General features: G+C 44.5%; 1 protein-coding gene across 1 annotated transcript; it reads right to left on the bottom strand.

The window, feature by feature from the left end:
* Positions 1-12,142: 12,142 nt before the first annotated feature.
* Positions 12,143-17,041, bottom strand: gpr139 (G protein-coupled receptor 139). The gene is made up of 2 exons (XM_084676710.1): positions 16,984-17,041; positions 12,143-16,325 (listed from the first exon to the last, which is right to left on the bottom strand). Exons 1-2 carry the CDS (start codon positions 17,039-17,041, stop codon positions 15,337-15,339), a joined length of 1,047 nt encoding a protein of 348 aa, XP_084532836.1. The 3' UTR covers positions 12,143-15,336.
* Positions 17,042-23,444: the final 6,403 nt, after the last annotated feature.

The raw sequence follows: 23,444 nt of genomic DNA, 5'->3' as shown, positions 1-23,444 counted from the left end.
TGTCGTATTTTCACTTCTACTAAACACAGTTTTGTGGCGTCGGTTGTGATCTTCTGTTCGTTATCCCCATTATAATGGAGCCGTTACCGATTACAACAGATTGTTTATGGATACGCCCGGTTAGCGACCGAGGTGAAGTTAGTTTCATATTCGACATTCGACATTCGTCTCACATTCGGAAGACGCTACTTTGCAGCGTCGAGTTAGGGACCGGGTGAAAATTACCCATACAATTTTGAAAAATGATGACATTTATAATATTTGTAAGACTATAAAACCTAAAGAAAACAGCAGAGCATTCCAACAATGTCTGTCCTACTTCCACACCCTTTACTTTTTCAATAAAACATTTTTAAAATGTAATTAAATTTTTCCAGACTTGGGTCAAAAATCTCAAATACACACCATATTATTCTAATAATGTCTGGCCTACTTCCACACCCTTTACTTTTTCAATAAAACCTTTTAAGAAATGATAGAAAATCGCTAATCTCTGAAAATAGCATGAAATCTTCACTAATCTTAATAACGTTTCCAGACTTGTTTCAAAGAATCTCAAATATACACCAGATTATTCTAATTGTGTCTGTCCTACTTCCACACCCTTTACTTTTTCAATAATGTGTTTTAAAAAATTATAGAAAATCGCTAATCTCTGAAAATAGCATGAAATCCTTGCTAATCTCAATAACTTTTCCAGACTTGGGTCAAAAAATCTCAAATACACACCAGATTAATCTAATAGTGTCTGGCCTACTTCCACACCCTTTTTCAATAATGTTTTTTTTTAAAAATTATAGAAAATCGCTAATATCTGAAAATAGCATGAAATCCTTGCTAATCTCAATAACTTTTCCAGACTTGGGTCAAAAAATCTCAAATACACACCAGATTATTCTAATAGTGTCTGGCGTACTTCCACAACCTTTATTCTTTCAATAATGTTTTTTAAAAAATGATAGAAAATAGCTAATCTCTGAAAATAGCCTGAAATCTTCACTAATCTCAATAACTTTTCCAGACTTGTGTAAAAAAATCTCAAATATACACCAGATTATTCTAATAGTGTCTGGCGTACTTCCACAATCTTTATTTTTTCAATAATGTTTTTAGAAAAATGATAGAAAATCGTTAATCTCTGAAAATAGCCTGAAATCTTCACTAATCTCAATAACTTTTCCATACTTGTGTAACAAAATCTCAAATATACACCAAATTATTTTAATAATGTTTGGCCTACTTCCACACCCTTTACTTTTTAAACAAAATCTTTTCATAAATGATAAAAAATCGCTAATCTCTGAAAATAGCATGAAATCATTGATAATCTCAATAACTTTTTCAAACTTGTTTCAAAAAATCTCGAATATACACCAAATTAATTTAATAATGTCTGGCCTACTTCAAAACCCTTTGCTTTTTAAATAAAACCTTTTAAGAAATGATAGAAAATCACAAATCTCTGAAAATAGCATGAAATCATTGATAATCTCAATAACTTTTTCAAACTTGTTTCAAAAAATCTCAAATATACACCAGATTATTCTAATAATGTCTGGCGTACTTGCACACCCTTACTTTTTCAATAAAGTTTTGAATACAATTCAAATTAATCGCTAATATCTGAAAATAGCATTAAATCCCTCTGAAATTTTATAGACGACAAGTAATCATGTCATAGAGGAAGACAGGATCAGAATTCACCGGATCCGGAACGGATCAATTGACCATCTCAGCTGTCAAGTCTTAGGTAAAACACTTTATATATAAGGAATATTTTTAATCCAGTCGATACTGACCTGACTGACTGATACTGAGAGAGAGAGAGAGAGAGAGAGAGAGAGAGAGAGACAGAGACAGAGAGACAGAGAGACAGAGACAGAGAGAGAGAGAGACAGAGAGAGAGACAGAGAGAGAGAGACAGAGAGACAGAGAGAGACAGAGACAGAGAGAGACAGAGAGAGACACAGAGAGAGAGACAGAGAGAGAGAGACAGAGAGAGAGAGACAGAGAGAGAGACAGAGAGAGACAGAGAGAGAGAGACAGAGAGAGACAGAGAGACAGAGACAGAGAGACAGAGAGAGACAGAGACAGAGAGACAGAGACAGACAGAGAGAGACAGAGAGAGACAGAGACACAGAGACAGAGAGAGACAGAGACAGAAAGAGAGAGACAGAGACAGACAGAGAGAGACAGAGACAGACAGAGAAAGAGAGGTATGTGTAAGATTACTCTGTTGTAACCCCTTGACACACCCCATCACTCAGTGTCTGCCTGTCAGAAAAATTGAAGATGTAACTGTTTTATTCTGTATAAAATAATACTGTGTCAACATTCCTTGTGTGCAAAGAGAGGCCTACTCCCAAACCTGGGCGAGATGGAGAATTATTGAGATTGTCAATGATTTCATGCTATTTTCAGAGATAACCAAATTTCTATCAATTTTTTTAAAAACATTATTGAAAAAGTAAAGGGTGTGGAAGTAGGACAGACACTATTAGAATAATCTGGTGTATATTTGAAATTTTTGGACACAAGTCTGGAAAAATTATTGAGATTATCAAGGATTTCATGCTATTTTCAGAGATTAGTGATTTTCTATCATTTTTTTAAAAACATTATTGAAAAAGTAAAGGGTGTGGAAGTAGCCCAGACACTATTGAAATAATCTGCTGTGTATTTGAAATTTTTTGACACAAGTCTGGAAAATATATTTAGATTAGTGAAGATGTCATGCTATTTTCAGAGATTAACGATTTTCTATCATTTTAAAAATGTTTTATTGAAAAAGTAAAGGGTGTGGAAGTAGGACAGACATTAGAAAAATAATTTGGTGTATATAAATCTGGAAAAGTTATTGATATTAGCAAGGATTTCATGCTACTTTCAGAGATTAGCGATTTTCTATCATAAAAAAAAAAACATAATTGAAAAAGTAAAGGGTGTGGAAGTAGGCCAGACACTATTATAATAATCTGTTGTATATTAGAGAGTTTTTGAAACAAGTTTGAAAAAGTTATTGAGATTATCAATGATTTCATGCTATTTTCAGAGATTAGTGATTTTTTATCATTTAAAAAAAAGTTTTATTGAAAAAGTAAAGGGTGTGGAAGTAGGTCAGACATTGTTGGAATGCTCTGCTGGTTTGTTTTAGGTTTTATAGTCATACAAATATTATAAATGTCATCATTTTTCCAAATTGTATGGGTAATTTTCACCCGGTCCCTAACTCGACGCTGCAAAGTAGCGTCTTCCGAATGCGAGACGAATGTCGAATGTCGAATATGAAACTAACTTCACCTCGGTTCTTTACCGTTGGCTTTATTCCTCTATGACAGGGGTTTTCAACCGGGGGTCCGTGGCCCTCTGGTGGTCCGGGGCGGCATGGCAGGGGGTCCGCGACACGAGCCTATGATGATCAGTCCACCATAGTTAATTTGTATTTTTATAAATTTGCTTTGATATTTCAACACATTTCCAGATTACTCCTGAATATCGTGAAAAATATCTAAAATAAGAAAAATATGTTTAAAATAATATAAAGGTGATGAAACCGGCTTGGGGATAGAACAACAACTACTAGTACAACTACAAACTGCAATTGAATTTAATAATAATTTAATAGTTTTCAATTCTTAAGCACTGAAAATCAATATGTTTTTACACATATTTTTCAGAATTGTTCAGAATCTCACATTTCAATGTTTCAGATTCTATATTGTTTGAGGTTTTTAAGTAGATATATCTAGATTTGTTTGAGGTTTTTAAATAAAAGCTACATGTAAAACAAAATGTTAAAACTTCCTTCTATCCACATGCAGGCACGCACACACACACACACATAGGCGCGCAGGCACATCAGTGTGCCGCAGATTACTTTCTAGTAAGAATGGTGGTCCCTGGGACAAAACCCCTGCTCTATGATGTCTGGATTGTCTGTATCTGAGAAGTGATGAATCATCTTCTGAGATGGCCTGGGAAATGGAGAATCTCATTCCTGCACCACAGTAATTGAAGGATGACAAACTCATATCAGACTGCTGGGGTGATAATGTGTTGTGTCGCCAACTTCCTCCCTCTCAGTCAGAGCCTTTAGCCAGTCAAGTCTGGGCCACACGAATGAGATCCTGATTATTCAAAAGAGGAGAGGTGGCACTGTGGCGAGATTAGTGTTAAAGTGGCCACACAGGGGGATAGCGATTTCCCTGTTGCTTCAAGGAAATTAATTCAGCACATAGATGTTCTAGGAAAATCTGTACTGGTTAAGCGCTGGTATACATGTCCAGACTAGTAATGCAGTTGTTGTTGACCATTGGTTCAAGTGAGTGTGGGGTATGTTTGACAAAAACACATTGGCTTTCATAGCTAATAGATGGCTGCATGTGGAACTGTAAACTCCACAAACTCTAAAACATTGCCAGGTGATTTTCTATTTTGATTTTTTCATTCTTTCTGCAGGCACTCATGACTTTTCCCACAACGCAAAGTAATCAAAGCTAGAAATTGGTTGGCTAAGGAGATGTTGGTCCCAATTACAAAGAAGAAGTTTGAAGTCTTGGATAGATCACCGGCTCCAAATTAATGTTGTGGGTCTTATTAATTGCTATAGAGAGTTTTGAATTGAGCCAGGGGGAGAGAGAGGCGAGAGGTACCCCTGGGACGAGCAATGACAACTTATTTGGGGCTTTTGTTGCTAACGGCAATACTAATTAATCACACACTGTTGTATTGGATAGAGGGGAAAGATTTACTGAAAGAGAGGGAGGGAGAGATGAAGGGAGTGGTGTGTGCTGACTGCCTCAGACTGTTAAACACATTGAACCCAGTGAACCGAAGGTAGAGTAGCTATATCCTAGATGAGGCATGGGGCCAGAACGACAAACTTCGGGCTTGGAGAGAAGGGAAGCTAGAGTGCACTGTGTGACCCACAGTAACTGTTCCTGTGCCCAGACTTTGTGCGTGTGTGTGCGCGTGCATGTGTGCGTCTGTGCATTTTTTGTGTGTGCACAGCTAAAACTAAATAGTGTATATTGTTCGCCTGCACACTATGTGCCTTGTGACTGTTGGTATGTGCACATGTTTGCTGTGTTTATCCGTCAATGGACTTCTGTTCATTACTGTGTATGTCATTCTGCTACCGTCTAAGTGTCAATACAATTGAACATTCCATAAATCTGTGATACACACATAAACACAAACCCACACTCTCCTGTGTTGCTCTGCTGCGCTGTGGTGCTGTGGACATGTGTGAACCAATCGGAGCGACTGTTTGATTGATGGGCTGTCAGATAACTCTCATTTACATCCTATGTTTCTGACATGTAATCAGGGGGGAGAGAAACAAATGAAGTCAAACAAAATGGAGGAATAGCTTCCTTCATTTTGGTAACTGGATGTGCAGGGTGAATGCAGTTTAACCCCTTGTTCGTCTAGCAGTATGTCACACACACACACACACACACATACTGTCTGCATCATGTCCTCTTTCCTGTACACCTGTTTCTGGAGGAAGAACAGGTGGCCTGTTGTCTTTGTACTATAGGACATGTAGAAATGAATGATTCTGGTTCAGGTCTGTTCTAGTCTTTGGTCAGAGTCCCTCCCTTTTTCTTTGGCTCCCTCTTTCCCTCCCTCTCTTTTTTGTTCCTGTCTTTGAGTCAGAGCAGGGGCCCCCCAGACCAGGCGCTGACTGCAGAGGAACCTGCTCAGTGTCACATGGAACAGTCGACAGAGTCGATGCTTGTCAGTTTGTGTTCCAAATGGGTGCTGTGTGCTACTCTAGTGACACTGGTGGATGGGGGCTCAAAGGGAGTCTCCTGTAGGGCACGATGGGGCGGTGCGGAGGATTGGGGGTCAAACTATCCCCCCTTGCCCCCCAGCGTTAGGCGGTTGTGACCTTTTAGAGGATACTTTCTTTGGAGGTTCTTTGGCAGCTTGGGGCACACTGGAGCTCTATTTTAGATAAACAAATAATCGGCTTGATTTTGATAAATAATGCTTTCAATTGTTTTCATTATGTTGACCATGTTAACAGTACACTTTGTTTTAATGACTGTAATGCAATGTAAATGCAATATCCATAAACCAGTGCGAAATGCAAAACTAGGTATGATTGGTGTTGGTTCACTTGGTGACGGTGAATTATGGTTCTAATGACATTTCTGTAGTAGGATGGACTGGTTCACTGACGTCAAGTAAATTCCCTGGATGCTTCTCAAAGTCCTTTGAGACTAAGTAAATGGAGAAATGCAGAGAGAAGAGTGAGAGAAATTTAAACTGGCTCAATACAATGCTGCACTAAGCTATCGACTCATAAAAATGAGAGGAGGAGATTGGATGGGAGAGTAAAGGAAGAGAGAGAGTCATTACAGCGGGGCCATAGTAGAATATTTGTGCACCCTCATCCATCACTCGGAGCTCTGCTGAGAGGGTCTGACCTGGCCAAGACCTCTGCAACCGAAGAAGGAGGGAGAGGCAAGAAAGAAAATAAAGGAACAAGAAACAAAATGGATGACAAGACAACCTTGGACCAAACTCTTATCACCTCCCAGCAACATATCTGCTTTACTGCAGTCTCATGAAGTCTCCAAGCATCCCTTCAGCCTTCCGTTTCTTCAGACTGACCTCTCCAGGAGTCCAGGGCCTGTTGTCCATGCATCAGGCCCACTCACTGTCAACAGTATGGCTCCCCCTTTTTCATCTCTGTGTACTCCAGAACCCAGGGAAGGAATTGATGTGCTTCTCTAGGTTTTGTGTGGGGTTGTGTGCCGCAGCATAAATGTCATTGGCTTCGGGTTCTGAATTATTGCAGTGTAGTGTAAGTACCGGAAACGTTTGCCAAAGCCCTGGGCTAAATAGTAGGGGCCCTTCTCCTGCACACACACACACACACACACACATGCACACACATGCACACGCAGACACCGAGATGTGCAGCGGTCGCTGGCCCCCTCATTAGCCTCTCTGTTTTTTTGTGTTGTGTGCTGTTTGTGTTGGCGTGTTTGGAGTCTCATTCAGGAGCTGATTAAATCACAGCTTCAAGATCAAGGCCCCGTATTAGGCCAGATGAAAGGAGAAAGGGATGAACGGTGCAGAGAATACATTAAACAGGGATTCATGGGTTACAGAGATAAAGAGAGAGAGAGAGAGAGACTGGGGAGAGGTATGAGGAAGGCGGATCTGCGTCCAATGAAAAGAGAACTGAAGATCTAGTAGGCTGCTCTCCTTGAAAGACCGAAAGAAGAGGAGAGAAGAGGCGAGGAGAGGAGCATCCAACTCTGTCTTTGGATTCGAGTAAAGAGAACAGGTGGCAACTTGAGAACGAAGGGAGGCGCCTCTCTCCTCTCTGAGATGTAAAAATCCCTTCTTCACACCTGAGAGCATCCTAAAATCTTCATCTGGGAGGTCGGAATGTAAATGTCCTGCCTGAACGTCACGACAGCCACTGCTGGGCTTCTGCTGCTCTGCATATCCCCAGACTCCTTTGTATTCACACTGAAAGGACATGAATGAAAAGCACTTTGTAAATCATTCCTACCAAAATGGTATGAAAGGACAAAGACATCTGTCTTGTTTTTACTTGTTTCATTGTTTTGTTGTTTGTTTTGGCGCCACGATGACTAGACTACCCTTGGACACAATACTGCACCAATTCGCATTGGCTAACCCTTGTGTGTTAGCCCTCCGTGGGAGGGTAGTAGAGCCACTCTGACCTGGGCTGTGTTTCCCAGATTCGTTAAGAAGCTCTTAACGCTAAGAGCTTCTTAGGAACGTTCTAAGAAGCTCTTAGCGTTAAGAGCTTCTTAAAGAATCAGGGAAACGCGGCCCTTGTCTCTAGAAATACATAAGTCACTCAAAACCGAAACGCGGCCCTTGTCTCTAGAAATACATAAGTCACTCGAAACCTCTACCCAACCAGACTACACAACACATAGAATAGTTGTGCTGTGGGTCAATGAAGGTATGGGAGCAGAAGCTGTGCAGATGTGAAAGGCTGGACCCGTGTTTGAAAGGCCAGGAGCGCCAAGAATAGGGATCATTGTACGTTCTGAAGACAGGGCTGACAGAGTTGAAAGAATTTCCTGCTCTGTTGCTTTTAATCTTAATAATCTCAAATGTTTTGTATTCCTACATGCCGTTCCTTTCTGTCTTTCACACAGACACATACTGTACAGGATGCATGCATAACACATGCGCACACACAAACACACACACACACATACACACACATCCAACAGCAGCAGCGCAATCACAGCAACGGCAGAGAGACCCATCCATCTTTATTACCGCAGTAACACACTTGGCAAGACTGGGCACTGAGGAGAGAGAGGCACACTCACGCACACACGCTCTCACACACACACACACACACACACTCCCTCTTCCATTAGCAGGCATTGAATAGCTTTAACAAAGACAGTGGGACATCTATCAGTCAGGCATATATTACAGGGAAGACCACTGCTCACCACTCAGCCACTAGGAGACAACAATGATGAGATATGGGACCCTTAAATAATAATGCACCAAGATATGGATTTATTAAGAGACCGCCTGTCTCTTCACTACACACACACATACACTCAAACACATAGTCATGTAGGCACATGTAAAATTGAACACAGCATTTGATCTTTATCTACCTGTCATCTGTGTGTAAATGAGGTTTTGGCCACGTAAAGAAAATCGAGCAGACAATCTCAAAAGCAATAAAGACTGGATTGCTTTTAGAATGGGGAGTTTCTGAGGCTGGAAATGTGAAATACATGACATGAAATGGAAGGTGATTGGATAACCATGTCCCTTGTTGGTAGACAACTGTACTGATTGGCTACCTATGGCAAAAGGGCATGGTTTGTATCCAATTGAATCCTTACTTTTGTGGGGGGGGGGGGGGGGTCGAAGCCACAAGTGAAGGTGATAGGAAGTAGAGAGAGTTGCGAGATGGGGTACATTCATGGTTTTTCTTCTGTGGGATTGGCTAGATTTGTCCTTTCTGTGCATGAGAAGCAGTGAAGGGGCAAGTTTCGTCCTTTTCTGAATGTGGGTAGCAGTATTTGGCTACAGTCCTTCTCTATGTGGAAAACAGTGACTGGGTGAACAGGCAGATTGTGGACATTCCAGTTGGGGCACCTCAAGCTCAGCTCTGGAGCATTTGTGTTTCTTGCCATCCACATTGTATCAGACCAGCACTGACACACATACTATTCTAAGTCTAGGACACAGCAAGCCCCCTGTTCGTCATGAAATGAAAATACAATTCTAATGAAAGCGAAAGAAATGGACTTGACCACAGCTGAGGTTTGGGTGGAGACCTTTCTACGCCTCCCCCATCTCCTCACTTCAGTATATAAACACTGCACAGGTCTACCTGATCGACCTATCCTTGTGCTCTTAGGTTTTCTCCACCCCTCCCCTCCCCCTTTTCGTCTCGTTTGAAGCTCCAAGTTCCTCCGACCGATTTACAGTCATGTGTTTTAATGTGTAATAACGTTTCAAATGATCAATGCTCTCCAAGCCTCTCCATTAGGGAAATGCATCAATCCACACCGACATGGACAGGTGGACGCACGCATGTGACGCTGCACATACATGCAGAGGCAGTCACACACGTGCCCGGTGACAGATGGATGCATACTGTTCACACAGGCAAACAGAAGCACACGCGCACACACAAATACACACACAAACATACATTCAGGGAGGGTGTCTGGAAGATCAATGTGGTTATTGGCTGGGCTGTTATCTGTCCAGCTGGTGTCGAGTTAGAGGGGAGCCATGCTCGTCACTGAATGCTAATGTCCTCCTGAATCCTAACATCTATCTGGCACACTCGTTTGTCTGCAAATCTGAAGTTTGTGTGTGTGTGTGCATGTGCATTCAGTGACCAGAACTCTTCTGTTGTGTTGGGGGTTGAAGGTGGATTTGATACACTTGCGGCCTCATGTACTTACGCTTTTGCGCCCACTTCAGGCGTATTCGTTTCGCAATTTGCATGTAAAGCATCCGTGTCACGCATGTGCATTCACGGGAGGCTCAAGTCCCAGGGAAAGTGGGAGTTTCCCGTAAAGAGATGGGAGGGGATGCGTAAAATGCACCTAATTATGTTTTCCGCGGTATGTACAAAAACCGCCCTTGAAAGTGCGCTTCTATTTTGCTGTGAAAATTCTGCTCCTTTTAAAAGCAGGTCTAAACCTGGATGCACGCGGGTTCCCTCGCATATGCCTCCTGGAGAAATGACAGCAGTAATCCGAGCAAGATGAAGACATAGGCCGAGGAGACGATCTGAAAGGATTTTTGAGGCAGTTTTTCAGTTAAGAGAACACAAAATCATTACGCGTTACAGATTAAGCAGCCATGCAATATTACAGTTACTGGAATGTGTAATTTTGGTCCAGATTGATTTTTTTTTGTGTCGATGTGGAATTCCGGCCTTGTATAATATTTCAATTTGCTGTTACCTCATGAACAAGCACATCAATTTTGTTATCATTAAATCTTTGTTTTCGCTGTTTTGACTTTGGTAGCTGGGCCTTGATAGAAAGAGAGAAGGAGGCCCATTCAATTGCGCGTTTAAATGCTACCAATTTATGGCAGGGGCGAATCTAGGTTCCCACTTTTTTTAGCCCCTAGAAAAACCTCTGACCCAGCAAAACTAGGGGGGGGGGGGGTCTGGGGGCATGTTCCCCCAGAATACATTTTTGAAAATATCCTTTTAAATAGCATCCTCTAGTGGGTTTTAGGACGAGAAATTAACAAATTTAGATGTAAAATATGAAAGAAGGAAAAAATGTTCAAAGGTTTTTTTTTTTTTTGGGGGGGGGGGGGTTGGGGGGGACTAGCCCCAGCCCCCTGCAGAGATGAAACTGAGGAAAAACTGAGAAGACAGAAAGGCTGTGAACGAGGGAGAGTGAACAGTTTGCAAAACCTTTTCCAGGATAATTACCAACCCGTGTCATGATGCCAATTACACACGCTGACAAATGTCACACTGACCAGTGAGTACACTGTGTACTTCCAGACGACGCTCCAGTTTGACGGTAGCGTGTGTGTTTGCGTATTTTGTAAAGCGTATGTGTGTGTGTGTCTGTAAAGGATGACTGCACAGTTCACAGTCACTCAGCCATTGGTGTTGATTAGTTGTGTCACGGGTGTGTCATGCGCCGTCTCGGGAAAGAGAGTGTTAATATGTGCGAAACAAAATGTCAAGAGATGGCTGATCTCTAAAGTTGTGGCAAATCAGTTTTTTTATTGATGTTGAGCAGTACCGTTCCACAGAGCATATACTGTTAATATACTTATTCTTGACATTACATTCAAAAAGGAATAATGCAAGCCTATTATCAATAAATTACAATCAATCAAATGGCTTGTTTAAAAAAAAGCTGTCCATGTAGAAACCACAATGAGAAAAACATCAGGTCACTGCCAAAAGCAGGTGGTACAGTTAACTTTGATAGTGTAAATAAATGTATAAACAATATACAGTATATACTATATACCTGTTTATACATGTGTATATATATACACACAATAATATTCAACAATATAGTCTATACAAGAAATGACCTAGCAACACAGAAATGGGTTCACTTTGATTATGTACAAAGTTGTGTCAGTAGAGTACAATTATTGTCCAATGCTCTTTCTCAAACAAACAAGCTCACACAGGCTTGCAGCACACACAAACTAGGGAGAAAAATATATTCTGGCCGAGATTGATTTATGTGCGGCTATCTTTTTAATATCTGTCTAAAGGATATATGGAAGCTTAGGGTTTTACACTAGGAATGGGGGGGGCTGGAGGGGGGGGGGGTCTAGTCACCACACCCGGAAACCTGCTCCTGAGAGGCATGAGGAACAGGGAGTGATACCTGCACGTGACTCGGTCTCTCCCTCTCTGACTCTTTCTCTTTTCCCCCTTTTTCCTCCCTCTCTTATTCTCTGTCTCTCTCCCTCTTTCCTTCTGACTCTCTCTCTCACTCTGTTTCACTCTCCTGCTCCCTCCCTCCCTCCCTCCCTCCCTCCTTCCCTCCTTCCCTCCTTCCCTCCTTCCCTCCCTCCCTCCCTCCCTCCCTCCCTCCCTCCCTCCCTCCCTCCCTCCCTCCCTCCCTCCCTCCCTCCCTCCCTCCCTCCCTCCCTTCCTATCTCTCTCTTACTCTCACTCTCTCACTCTCTCTCTCTTTCTCTCTCTCTCGCTCTCTATCTCACCAACTCTTGCTCAGTCTCTCTCTCCCTCCCTCTCGGACACTTGCCCTCTCTCACCCTTTTTTCCTCACTCTTCCTCTCACAGCTGAGTCATTCCTGTGTGTCTAGGAGGTGACAGTATACCGCACACAGCTCCGCAGGCTCGTTCCCACCGGTACCATGCACCAGGTCTGTCTCCCTGCCTGCCTTCCCCTCTGCCTGTCCCCCAGCCCTCTGGACTGCCTGCACAGATGGTACATTTGACATGTTGTCTAATGGTCGGATGAACGTCAGGCATCAGGACGTCACAGTGACATTGACACATATTGTGGGACCAGAGATAATCCTCTGCCTATTTTGTATTTCTAAAGTCGGTCAAGTAGGATGTTCAAACCAATCAAGAATGATGAGTAAAACAAGATAAACAACATTACTGTCAATAAGGAGTGACCTATCCCTAATGATGGGTTAACCAGCGACAGTGAGAATCAGAGTGATGAACCGTCTGATGATCAGCCGGGGCCTCAAAGCAGTGCAGGCTGGGTGATTATTATTTATTGATTCTCCATGACCACATGATCTCCCTCAGCCCGCTTTTGGTCCCTAACTGTGGAGCTCACTCACTAAGAAAAAATTTGAATTTAGTCAGGTGTGTACGTGTTTGTCTGTTGTGTGTGTTAATACATGTCTGTGTGTGTGTGTGTGTGTGTGTGTGTGTGTGAGAGAGCAGATGAGGGAGCTGAAGGCTGGGGAAGGGTTTAATAATTAATGAGCAAGTGTTTTTGACATGGAGCGGAGAGGAAGAAAGGGAGGATGGTTACAATGGTGGTGGTGGGGGAGGAGGAGCAGGGGAAGGGGGAGGGGGAGAAGGGGGAGGAACGAAGAGGAGAGGTGAGGAGACACACAAATCTCCTGGGTTTTCTGTGCCTGGACCACAGTCTTGTTGAGTAAAGCTTTGCAACGCTCAATTGGTTCCAGCACAAGGTTGTTGACACCAGTTAGAACCGGATTGTACAGTCACACTGAACCAGAGAAATGGGAAGAGGGAATTTGGCAGAAGGGGACTTGTTCACCAGTAACCGGGCAGACTAGAAATGAAATTGTAAATGTAATTGCTAAAGCATAAGCTTTTGTGGAGGTGAAGCTAACCAAACGACCAAGTGTAATTGTTTTGTGTGATGTTAAATAAGTTTCTCTTCCTTTGCACTTGCTTGTGAGTTTGATGCCTACCTTCTACACACACACACACGTGCACACACACAATCGCATGACAAAATGTAGTTGAGAAATTACCTTTCAAGGGTTTAACAGTTTTAAAAACACACTGTAGGAAAGTATCGTATTGTTTCTCAAATGAATCCGACCATACGTTAATTATACAGCCTGGATCCATCTTGAGGTGAAGTGATGGGAGCCGTCCTTGGTTGTTTCCCCTCTGTGGAGCTAAACAGATGAACACATCTGCTCCAGCTTAGAGCCCTCAGGAGACTGGCGGAACATTGATCTCAGCGGTGTGTGTGGTGGTGTTGGTGTGTGCTCAGTTGTGTTGTCTCTGGCGAATGTGTTTTCGGAGGGACATGTGTGTGTTGTGTCTGAATGCGTCTGCTGGCGTTTTGTAATGTGTGTGTGTGTGTGTGTGTGTGTGTATGTGTGTGTGACTCTGTAGGTAGAGTGAAGTGTAGTGATGGGTAGGGTGTTTGATGGTATGTTACCGGGAGGGACAGAGACAGGGGCTGATGTATTGGCTCGTGAACAGAGGTGTCCAGTCCACCTTCACCTCCACAGACAGAAGGATGAGCTGGGTTGGAAATGTCCTGTAGCTCTTAGTCACAATGGAGTTGAATTTGGCACAGAGAAAAGGAAAAAGTAGTTATATTGCACATTGACTCTTTTTTTTTTTACAGTCTTTCTCCCTCACTGTTTAAAAAAATACAGTTTTGCAAAGCTATGCATCACATATGCATGTCCATTTGGCTTAGAATGTCAAGAAACAGACTGACCTACTGTAAATCTGTATATCTGAGGACTATCTACTAAAAGCAGAAACTTCCATGGTTACAAGTATAACAAGGCCTTGGAAACTTGACCTTCTTCACTCCCCCAAGTTGTATTTTTTGCGTAACTTCATATTCAGTTTGTGTTTCTACTATAACAGTCAAGTCTACCGTAAGCACTTTGAACGTCACCATTACAACAGTAAGAAGCTGCTGGTTCTCAACTGAGATTCAGGCAGGGTAGACATCTTGTTCTGAATAACACATCCATGTACATGGGTGATCTCCTCGGATTTGATGACACTGGCCAACAAGACGTTTTTTTTTAAGTGAAGTCCCTTTCTAATGCACCTGGGCTTCTCGTGAATTTGATCGGGAAATGTCACCGGCGTTCCCACGTGACGTGTCAGGACGTGTCGTTGGCATCGAGAGTCTGGTTGCCGTTCCCTGGCCTTACCGGTGACAGGCTTAACTCAGACCCCCTTGATCCTATCACATATTAACAAACCGTCTGTTCATTTACATAGCAACGCCCTCTCGGGGCAGCAGCATTGGTGTCTCAATGTCACAGAGATGTGGATGTGTCGCAGAGGGTCCGTCCGAGCTGTCACTCTGAACGGCAATTACAGATGATCGCACATAAGAGGCGGCGATAAGCTGGCCGCCAAAGCCGTTAATCAGAGCCTGATCTCGTTACGGAGGCTCCAGGCTATAATAAAGTCATTAGTCAGTCACTCAAGCCAGTCAGGGTCTACATCTCCACTGCCTCCATATTTTGGCATGGGAAAAGAAACACATGCAGCCTAGCCCTTTACCCTGTAGGACAGAGAGACCACTTCTCAGAGCAGAACAACACTGGCATTTTGTGTCTTTTGTTTCTCTTTTTTTTTGCTCTGTGTAAAAAAAAAAATCATTTTCAACAACCTTTCTCTTTTCTTCGGGGGCAATCTGTCTCCCAGTTCCTTGCAGCTCTGTGTTCTAGCTCCGGTCACCAGACCCATGGTCATGTTAGGCCCCTACAGCTCACCGGCTCCAATGACATTTGAAAGTTCAAAAAGAGTTCCATCGAGGAGAGTCCGGCGGCTTGGTTGTCAAGGCAACAGGGCTCCCGGCTGGGCCCCTGTCGGGTTTTACGGATAATGTAAAGGGGGAGCGCTCAGGGCGAGATACAGACGGGTTTGCCGTTCTTATCGTACTGGTACACCAGCATCTTGATGCAGTGGGAGTTGGCAGGGGAGATCCAGGGGCTGCTGGTGATGGAGAAGTTGTGACCGGCGTAGAACGGCGGCGGCTGCTTCCTGCAGCGGAACAGCGCCCGCAGCACGCTCGCCGCCATGCTCCGGAAACGCTTGCTGATGAAGCAGTAGAGGAAGAAGTTGACGCCCGTGTTGAGCAGGGCCAACATGTTGGCCACGTCGGTGAGCAGGTGCAGCAGGCGGGCCGGGCCGTCCGCCGTCGGCGGGGCCGAGTAGAAGTGGTAGAGGATCATGAGGGTGCGCGGCGCCCACAGCACGGCGAACACCGACGTGATGGCCAGCAGGATGGCGGTGGTCTTGCCTGTGGAGTAGCCGCGCAGCCGGAAGCAGTTGCGGCGCCGGCGCAGCTTGCGGACGATGACGGCGTTGAGGGAGAAGAAGACGGCGCACGGGAGGAGGTAGACCGTGGCGCAGTGCGCCCACACCAGCACGTGCTGCGCCACGCTGCTCTCCCCGCCCCCGCCCCCGGGACTCTCGCCGTCGCCCCCGACCCCCGGCAACCCGTGCCACAGCTCAGGCCACCAGTAGTAGGGCGCGGCCGACAGCAGGCAGCCCAGGTAGACGGCGGTGATGACGCGGCGCGTGCGGGCCGGGTAGGAGACGCTGTGGTAGCGCAGCGGGTGGCATACGGCGATGTAGCGGTCGACGGTGAGCGGCACCGTGATCCAGATGGAGGTGTGGATGGAGGAGAACTCCAGGACCTGCACCGCCTTGTTGAGGTACAGGGGCAGCGGCGCGCCCAGGACAAAGTCCTCCAGCAGAAAGTCCACGAACACGATGAGCAGCAGGACCAGGATGTCGGCGGCCGCCAGGGCCAAGAGGTAGTTGTAGGAGGACTTCTGACGCCGCAGCACCAGCTGCGACAGGATGATGACAGTCAGGATGTTGGCTGGGTGGTGGACGGGGGGGGGGTGGTGGTGGAAGAAAGGGTGGGTGGGTGGGTGGGTGGGTGTGGAGGGAGTGTGGATGGGGGGGAGAAGGAGGATGGAAGTGGAGTACACACGGCACCAGCGGGCAAGTTTCGTGGATGAGAGAGAGGCAGCAGGAGGTGGAAAGAGAGACCGATAGACAGAGAAAGACAGAGACCAATAGATAGAGAGAGAGAGAGAGAGAGAGAGAGAGAGAGAGAGAGAGAGAGAGAGAGAGAGAGAGAGAGAGGAGGAGATGGGGAAATCATAAGTGGAGAAAATGTAGGTGGCATGGGAATGAAAGTGGGTTCAGACAAGGGAGGAGAAAGAAAGGAAGTGTTAGCGGAAAGGTTATTGCAAAGTTAAACCATTCACTCGGCCACTCACAAACACACACTGGAGAACAAAGCAACACGCCCACAACCGTACGGGACTCGCTCTCTCTGCAATGGTGGAGAGAAAGAGGACGTTTCAGCACCGCAGACAGCGACACCTGTGGAAAAGTCCTCACAGGCTTTCCAATGCAACATGCATAGCTCACAACAGATCAAACTCGACAAGATGTTATTTTCCCCTGCCTCACCTTCTCACTGTGTCTATTCCTTCAATCTTATTGATACTTCCATGCCTCCTTCTTACATTCCCAGCCCACCGCCTGCCCTCCTTCGTTTTGATCCATATCCCTCCTCTGCACCATCCCTCGCTCCCTCCCACACCTCGCCTGCTATGTGTAACCTAGACAGCACCTGCCCGTGCCTCAGGTCAACTGTTCAGTGGTACTAGAAAAGGTAAAGCCACAGCAACAAATGACATTGGTGCACCTTGGCCATGGCATTTCGCTGTGCAGTCCATGCAAACCGCCACCGCCAGCCTCCACCGTCGCCACTTCAACTTCGGTAAAAACCACCCAAGGTCACACAGACACACGCCAGCACTCCTTCCCTTCTCTCTCTCTCTCTCTCTCTCTCTCTCTCTCTCTCTCTCTCTCTCTCTGTCTCTCTCCTTTTCTCTCTCTGTCTCTCTGTCCACTCTCATTCCCCACTCTCTGCCGTCCTCTCCTCAAATTTTCTTCCGATTAAGAGTCTTTGTCTGACCCTCCACAGACAAATGTGCTTTACCTCTCCGACTGAAGTCCACTCAATTTTCATTTGACTGGAATCCAATGAATTCATTTGAACAGCTCAATCCATTTTACCCAATGTTTTGAAGCATTGATATGTATTCGCTCTCTCGTCCACCATCTGCCCCCTCTCCCTTCTTTTTTTCCAATTATTTTTCATTTGATTGGAGTCCGATGAATTCATTTACATAACCATTGCCCCCATAAAGTGAATGATCTTTATTCAGAAGGACAGCGTGTTGTGAGCTCCGTGTGGAGATGTTCTTTAAGCTGGAGAAGAAACAGTTGAAACAGCTGCTGTTTGGCCATGACCACTCCATCACAATCAGAACATCTGATACACGTAATGTTTATTCACTTCTCAAGGAGCCACAGGTCAACATTTTTCATTTTGGACTTTGCAAATTGAGATTTGTATGTAATCTATACAAGCTTACATAGTTTGTTAGGTTCATTTGTAGGCTATTTATTAGCCTACAAATGTGTGCTTGCTTTTGCTTTTAAGTGTGCTTGCTTTTGGCAAGGCATGATAGTTTTATCTCACATTATATTAGTTGTGCTCACTCTCAGCAAGACACCCTATTGTTATCTCACATTATTATTATAGACACCCTAACAGTTAGGATGTCTATAATTATAATGTGAGATAACAATAACAGGAATGAGTTAGGGCCTAACTAATTTCCTCAGTTTTTGCACTACATAAACATGGCCGGTATCAAAATGTGCATCTCATTTCCAAATGTGTTGCTATTACTTCTGCAAGGGTTTCATTGCACAGTTTAAGAATAATTTTGGGGGTTGAAAAGTGAAGTTAACGGGAGCTAACTAGCTAGCTAATACCAAGACGTCACAAACCTGCGTGCGTTTTCCTACAGTCAGTGTTGTCAATTTAGCGACTTTGTTGCTAGATTTTAGACCCTTTACACTAACCATAATTGTACTTCTGTGTTGTCATAGAAAGTCGCACTAAAACAGAGTATGGTGGAAGAAGCGAAGCATCACAACAGAGGGAATTCTTGGCCATAATATAGTTTAGGACTATTTTTACACAGGATTGACCAATTTCTTATTTAGATGCGAGGCTGTCTAAGGCTGTCACATATCACTATTCCCTATTTCAAGGAAAACTAGAAAGGGTACAATTTCTGTGGAAATTATAAAGTGTGCTTGCGTCCATTGCAGATGGGTTTACAATATTTGTGTATATTTTAAATAAGTATGCATACTTATTATTTATGAAGATTGCATAGTTTAAAAAGCAGACATTTGTTGCTGCTCATTGACACTGATATATTAAGAGTTAAGTGTATTTCCCTTAGTGCAAGATGTAGCGTCCTCACAATTTCCCAAGACATCTTACTCCTTGTTATGTGTTATATAAAATGTTTAGCTCACATAGCATAAGGAATTATTCATTAAAAAAATTAGTATGCGCTGCTGTAGAGAAGCAGCCGGACCAAGAATCCTAATGTACCGTAACTACGTGAAAAATATACACAACTAGCTTAGTTTTTCTTGTGGCAGGCTTATGGGTAGTAAAATAATGTCAACTTAAACTTTAATGGGTTTTCCACTGAATTATTCTGTCTGCAGGTCAGACACGGACCAATCTCTTTCAGACAAGGGGACAGCCCTGTTTATTAACCAGCTCTGGCTCAACAAGACATGAACCCTGACAGGTTCACATATTGGATGTGCATCCTCTAAGCAGGTGAGCGTGTCACATGGTCTGGGGAGGAGCCCCAGTCTGCTGGTAGATGAAAGATGGCAGGAGCACGTCTGGCAGCATCACACTTCACAGCCCCTCTTCCCCCCTGACCCCTCCATCAGCTGATTACAGAGCTCCAGATAAAGAGTAAACATGTCCTTCCCAGACGTCTGGAGATGACACACAGACATGCACTCACGTGCTGCTGCAGACGCACACTTACACACACACATCCCACAGGGTACTGTAGGAAGATGCAGGCAAATGGAAAGACAGTACACACACACACACTGAGCAGTATGTTGACACCACGCTGCAGTCTAAAACACCCAAACACACACACACAGGCCACGAACTGCAGCATGCCAAATTGTCTCTTCTCGTCCTGTAGAATGGGGTAATTCAGACAAGTGTGTGTGCAGTGTGTGTGCAGCTCCCACACCACTGAACAGGAGACCAGCAGCTAAATTGCTTTCCTGTTCCACCTGAGTTCGATTGTGCTATTGATTGTTGCTCATCACCGTCAACATTCAGTAGGGGAACTTTGTTGCTTTGCAAGTACAAACTGTCTAAGGGAATGATGTCAGTGAGACAGGCTCTGTGTCTGTCTGTCTGTCTGTCTGTGTGCACCTGCAGCCTAGTGGGACCAGGTGTAGGAACGAACCCCTGCCTGCGTGTGTGTGTTTGTGAGTGACAGTGTATGTCCGTGTGTGATCGTGTGAATCAAAGTCGATCTCTTCGCTTTCCTTTCTTTCTTTTTCGCTTGCTTTCTTGCTGCTATCTTATGTTTCTCGTTGCATTTCTCTGCAGCTCGGCCCCCTCTCCCTGTCAGTCCCTCTTGACATGTCTCTCCCTCTTTTAAGCACCTGTAAAGAAAGGAAGATAAAGGGGGAAAGAAGAAGAGAAAGAGAGAGAGAAAGGTGACATGGAATTTAAATGAAAGGGAGGTTTTCCTCTGGCAGAGCGGGGTATTATGCTGCATGTACAGGCTGTGAAACCTGGCCCATGTACAGGCAAACAATGGTGATCGACGCTGGGCTTGACATTTTCATTTAGACCCAGCCAGCTTGCATTGGATGGGCCATTCATTTCAATTGACTGTTGACTTTCCGCTGTCTCTGTCTTTGTCTTTATGTGTCTCTGGGGATGAGAGGACGAGAGGAAAGAAGAGGGAAGGAGTAGAGAGGGGAGAGGAGAACAGGTCTTCTCTTAACAACCAGGACAAACCACAAAGAGCTTCCCTTGTTTCTGAGTATTCTATTTCTTTTGTTCTTTTGTTTTTTTGTTCTGTCTCTCTCTCTCTCTCTCTTTCTCTTTTGCTCTCTCTCTCTCTTTTGCTCTCTCTCTCTCTCTTTTGCTCTCGCTCTCTCTCTCTCTCTCTCTCTCTCTCTCTCTCTCTCTCTGCCCTCTCTCTTTAGGAATATCGCTCCCACAGAGAGTGAGAATGACCCGTGGAGAAAAATGGGCTGCCGCGTGTGTTGTGCTTGTTTGTGCATGTGTGCGCCCTTCTATGCATGTGTGTCCTTTGTCTATTATTCCATCTGTGTGTGTATGTGTCCCTTGTCTATTTGTCTGAGTGTGTCTTTGTGTCCCCAACCCCTGCTGCTCTCCTAGTCTAACTGGGGCCAGGGGCCGCTTACGTGGTTTTGTGGGAAGAAGCGCACACAAACTCCTTGAGCTTTGTCACGAGGCTGAGTCACCGCATACTAACAGGGACCTGTTCAAACGGGTTGCTATCCAACGACAGAGAACAGTTTAACCCCAGACACACATACTTACTGTAATGTGCACGCACACACACACCCTCACACACAAGGACCTACATACACACACACACCCTGACATTCACACATGCACATACATTTCACACTCACACACACACACAAACACACACACGCCCACAAATACTGGTATGAGGTAAACACATTGGTCGCAGTTTCTCTGCTAGATTACACCGGCGCAATCAGTTTCTCTCTCCCCCGGGCTTCATATTGCACACGGGGGAATGAGTGGTCGGAGAGAACGAGAGAAAGAAATGAACAGGAAACAAACGAGAGAAAGATTCTTTCCGTTCTGTCCTCATTTGGAGAAAATGGAAGCTTCACTTGTTGCATATCTAAAGGGCTCTGCCTAATGAGATAGATTTTGGCAGAACGGAGAGCGAGAGAACACAATTGAGACAGAGAGCTATAGGGAGAGAGAGACATGTACAGAAGGCTTGTGGAGAGTAGGCCTATGCAACATGAAGAGGGAGGTTCGACAGAGACAAGTGGGAATGAGAGGGGTTGATCGAGGGGTCAGGCGACGGAGGAGGACTGTAATATTCCGGATGAAAAGAGAGACGGAGAGGAAGGGGATAAGAGGAGCAGAGAGGGAGGAGCAGAGTGGGAGTGTTGAATATCAAAGACGGCTTCAAAGGTCACAGTCACTTTGTACCTGATGACAACCATATCCCCTTTTATCCTGTCAAAGAGTCGGGATGGACCGCCGGTCCACAAGACACGAGCCGTGCGCACACATGCACACGCACACTAATACAAACCTGCGCTCTCAGGGCCTCATTTAAGGCCCCGTCACACCACAACGTTCTGGTCAACGTTCTATGACGTTAGAGGAAACGTTGGTAATCGTCCATGGTCGCTGGTATAGCGCCAGAAGAGCGTTGTGTGGACGCTGGTGACGTTGGTAAACGTGGTAAAAGTTCTCATGGAGACCAGCGTTCTGCAACGTTTAATTTTAAATGCTGGATAACGCTGAAGGACGTTTGTGTGTCTGAGGGGGCACCAAAAATTTGCCAACTGAAAAATCATCATAGTTATTATAATTATGATGCCGATATTATTTCAGTAGGCCTATATAAATATTACGCACCTTTTAGGCATGTTTATCGCAAAACAGGCAAATCAAGAGATTATTTTTAATTGCTCAAAACGTTACGATGGTGCCCCCCCCCCACCCCCACCCCACAAAAAAACAAATACACACTCAACTTTCCAAGCTCGCCGTGGGTGCCCTTTTCTATCTCAGTGGCCTGACGAAGTTTGACAGTAGGCTAGGTAAACTTTTCGAAAATGGCCTCAAAAAGACAACAGGAGTCAGGGGCAGAAAAAGAAATAAACTGCAAGATGATGCCCGTGCATCACTTTCAGGTAAGTCCATGTTTAATTATTGTTAAATACGGGAAATATGCTGCTAACTTATAGTTAGCCTATGCATACACCTCGAACTACCTGACGTTATTGCTCATTTTAGCACACTCAAATATGTTAGGTGCAAAATAAATTTAGATTTTACTGTTAAACAATATCTATGCATTTGAAATAACTGACGCCAGCTAGATGTTACTTTACTGTACATTCTATGATGCTTTTATATCCGATTGATCAAATAGTTTTTAAATGAGTAATAAAGGTGGAGAGCTCCTTGGCTGCATGCTTTCAGTTTTAAATGTTTATAATTAATTTGGAAAACCATGCTAAGAAACGTAAGGGTGGGGCTGAAAAATTATGAGACAAAAATACATCATGCACTCAAATAAAGGCCCCAAAATGTCCCTCGCATTAACTCCGTAACCAGCATCATATCAAACACAGAATGTGGATGCATTGACAGGGCAGCTGTGGTGGTGGTGGTGGTGGGGGGGGGGGGGGGGCATCATAAAGGAATTATGCGTAGGGCACCAAAATGGCTAGCGGCGGCACTGGTTGCACACGTTTGGCTATCGTTAGTCAATTGTTACCCTTGCCTAGCGTTACTTGGTTTTATTCATCGTTTGCGAAAGCAAACGTAGTTTTCATCGTTTGCTTTCGTCACACGTCGTCGCGACCCAGTAACACGTCATCACACGCTGTCTTACTTGGTCGCTGTTACACGCTCCTCATGCGTCAGTCCCACGCTAGTCATGCGTTATAGTCACACGTTAGTCACACGCCAGATGTGTCCCCCTCGCTCTAGAACGCTCAATTGAACTATTAGAACTTTCAGAGAACGTTAACCAGACCGTTAACTGCTATTTTGTGACGGAGCCTTTACTAACAGGATTGCGCCCATTTCAGGCGTGGAATAGCGAAGACATAACACCGTATTTACAAAGGCACCACACTTTAGGAAAAACGCAGATTACCGCTGCTGGGAGGGTATGAGGGAAAGTGGGTGTTTATATATTTCTAGCTCCTGTTCGCTCAACTTTTTCAAAATTTTCCTCAAATCACTCATGGTGGCAGTAACAGGCAGGCGATTTTCCCGTCTTTTAACGGCGCGCTGATTAAC

This window comes from Hypomesus nipponensis, chromosome 17 (genome assembly GCF_054491055.1).
Source record: "Hypomesus nipponensis isolate SF chromosome 17, ASM5449105v1, whole genome shotgun sequence".
Lineage (NCBI taxonomy): Eukaryota > Metazoa > Chordata > Actinopteri > Osmeriformes > Osmeridae > Hypomesus > Hypomesus nipponensis.
The sequence above is the reverse complement of the archived record's forward strand: the minus strand, read 5'-3'. Positions and strand labels throughout refer to the sequence as shown.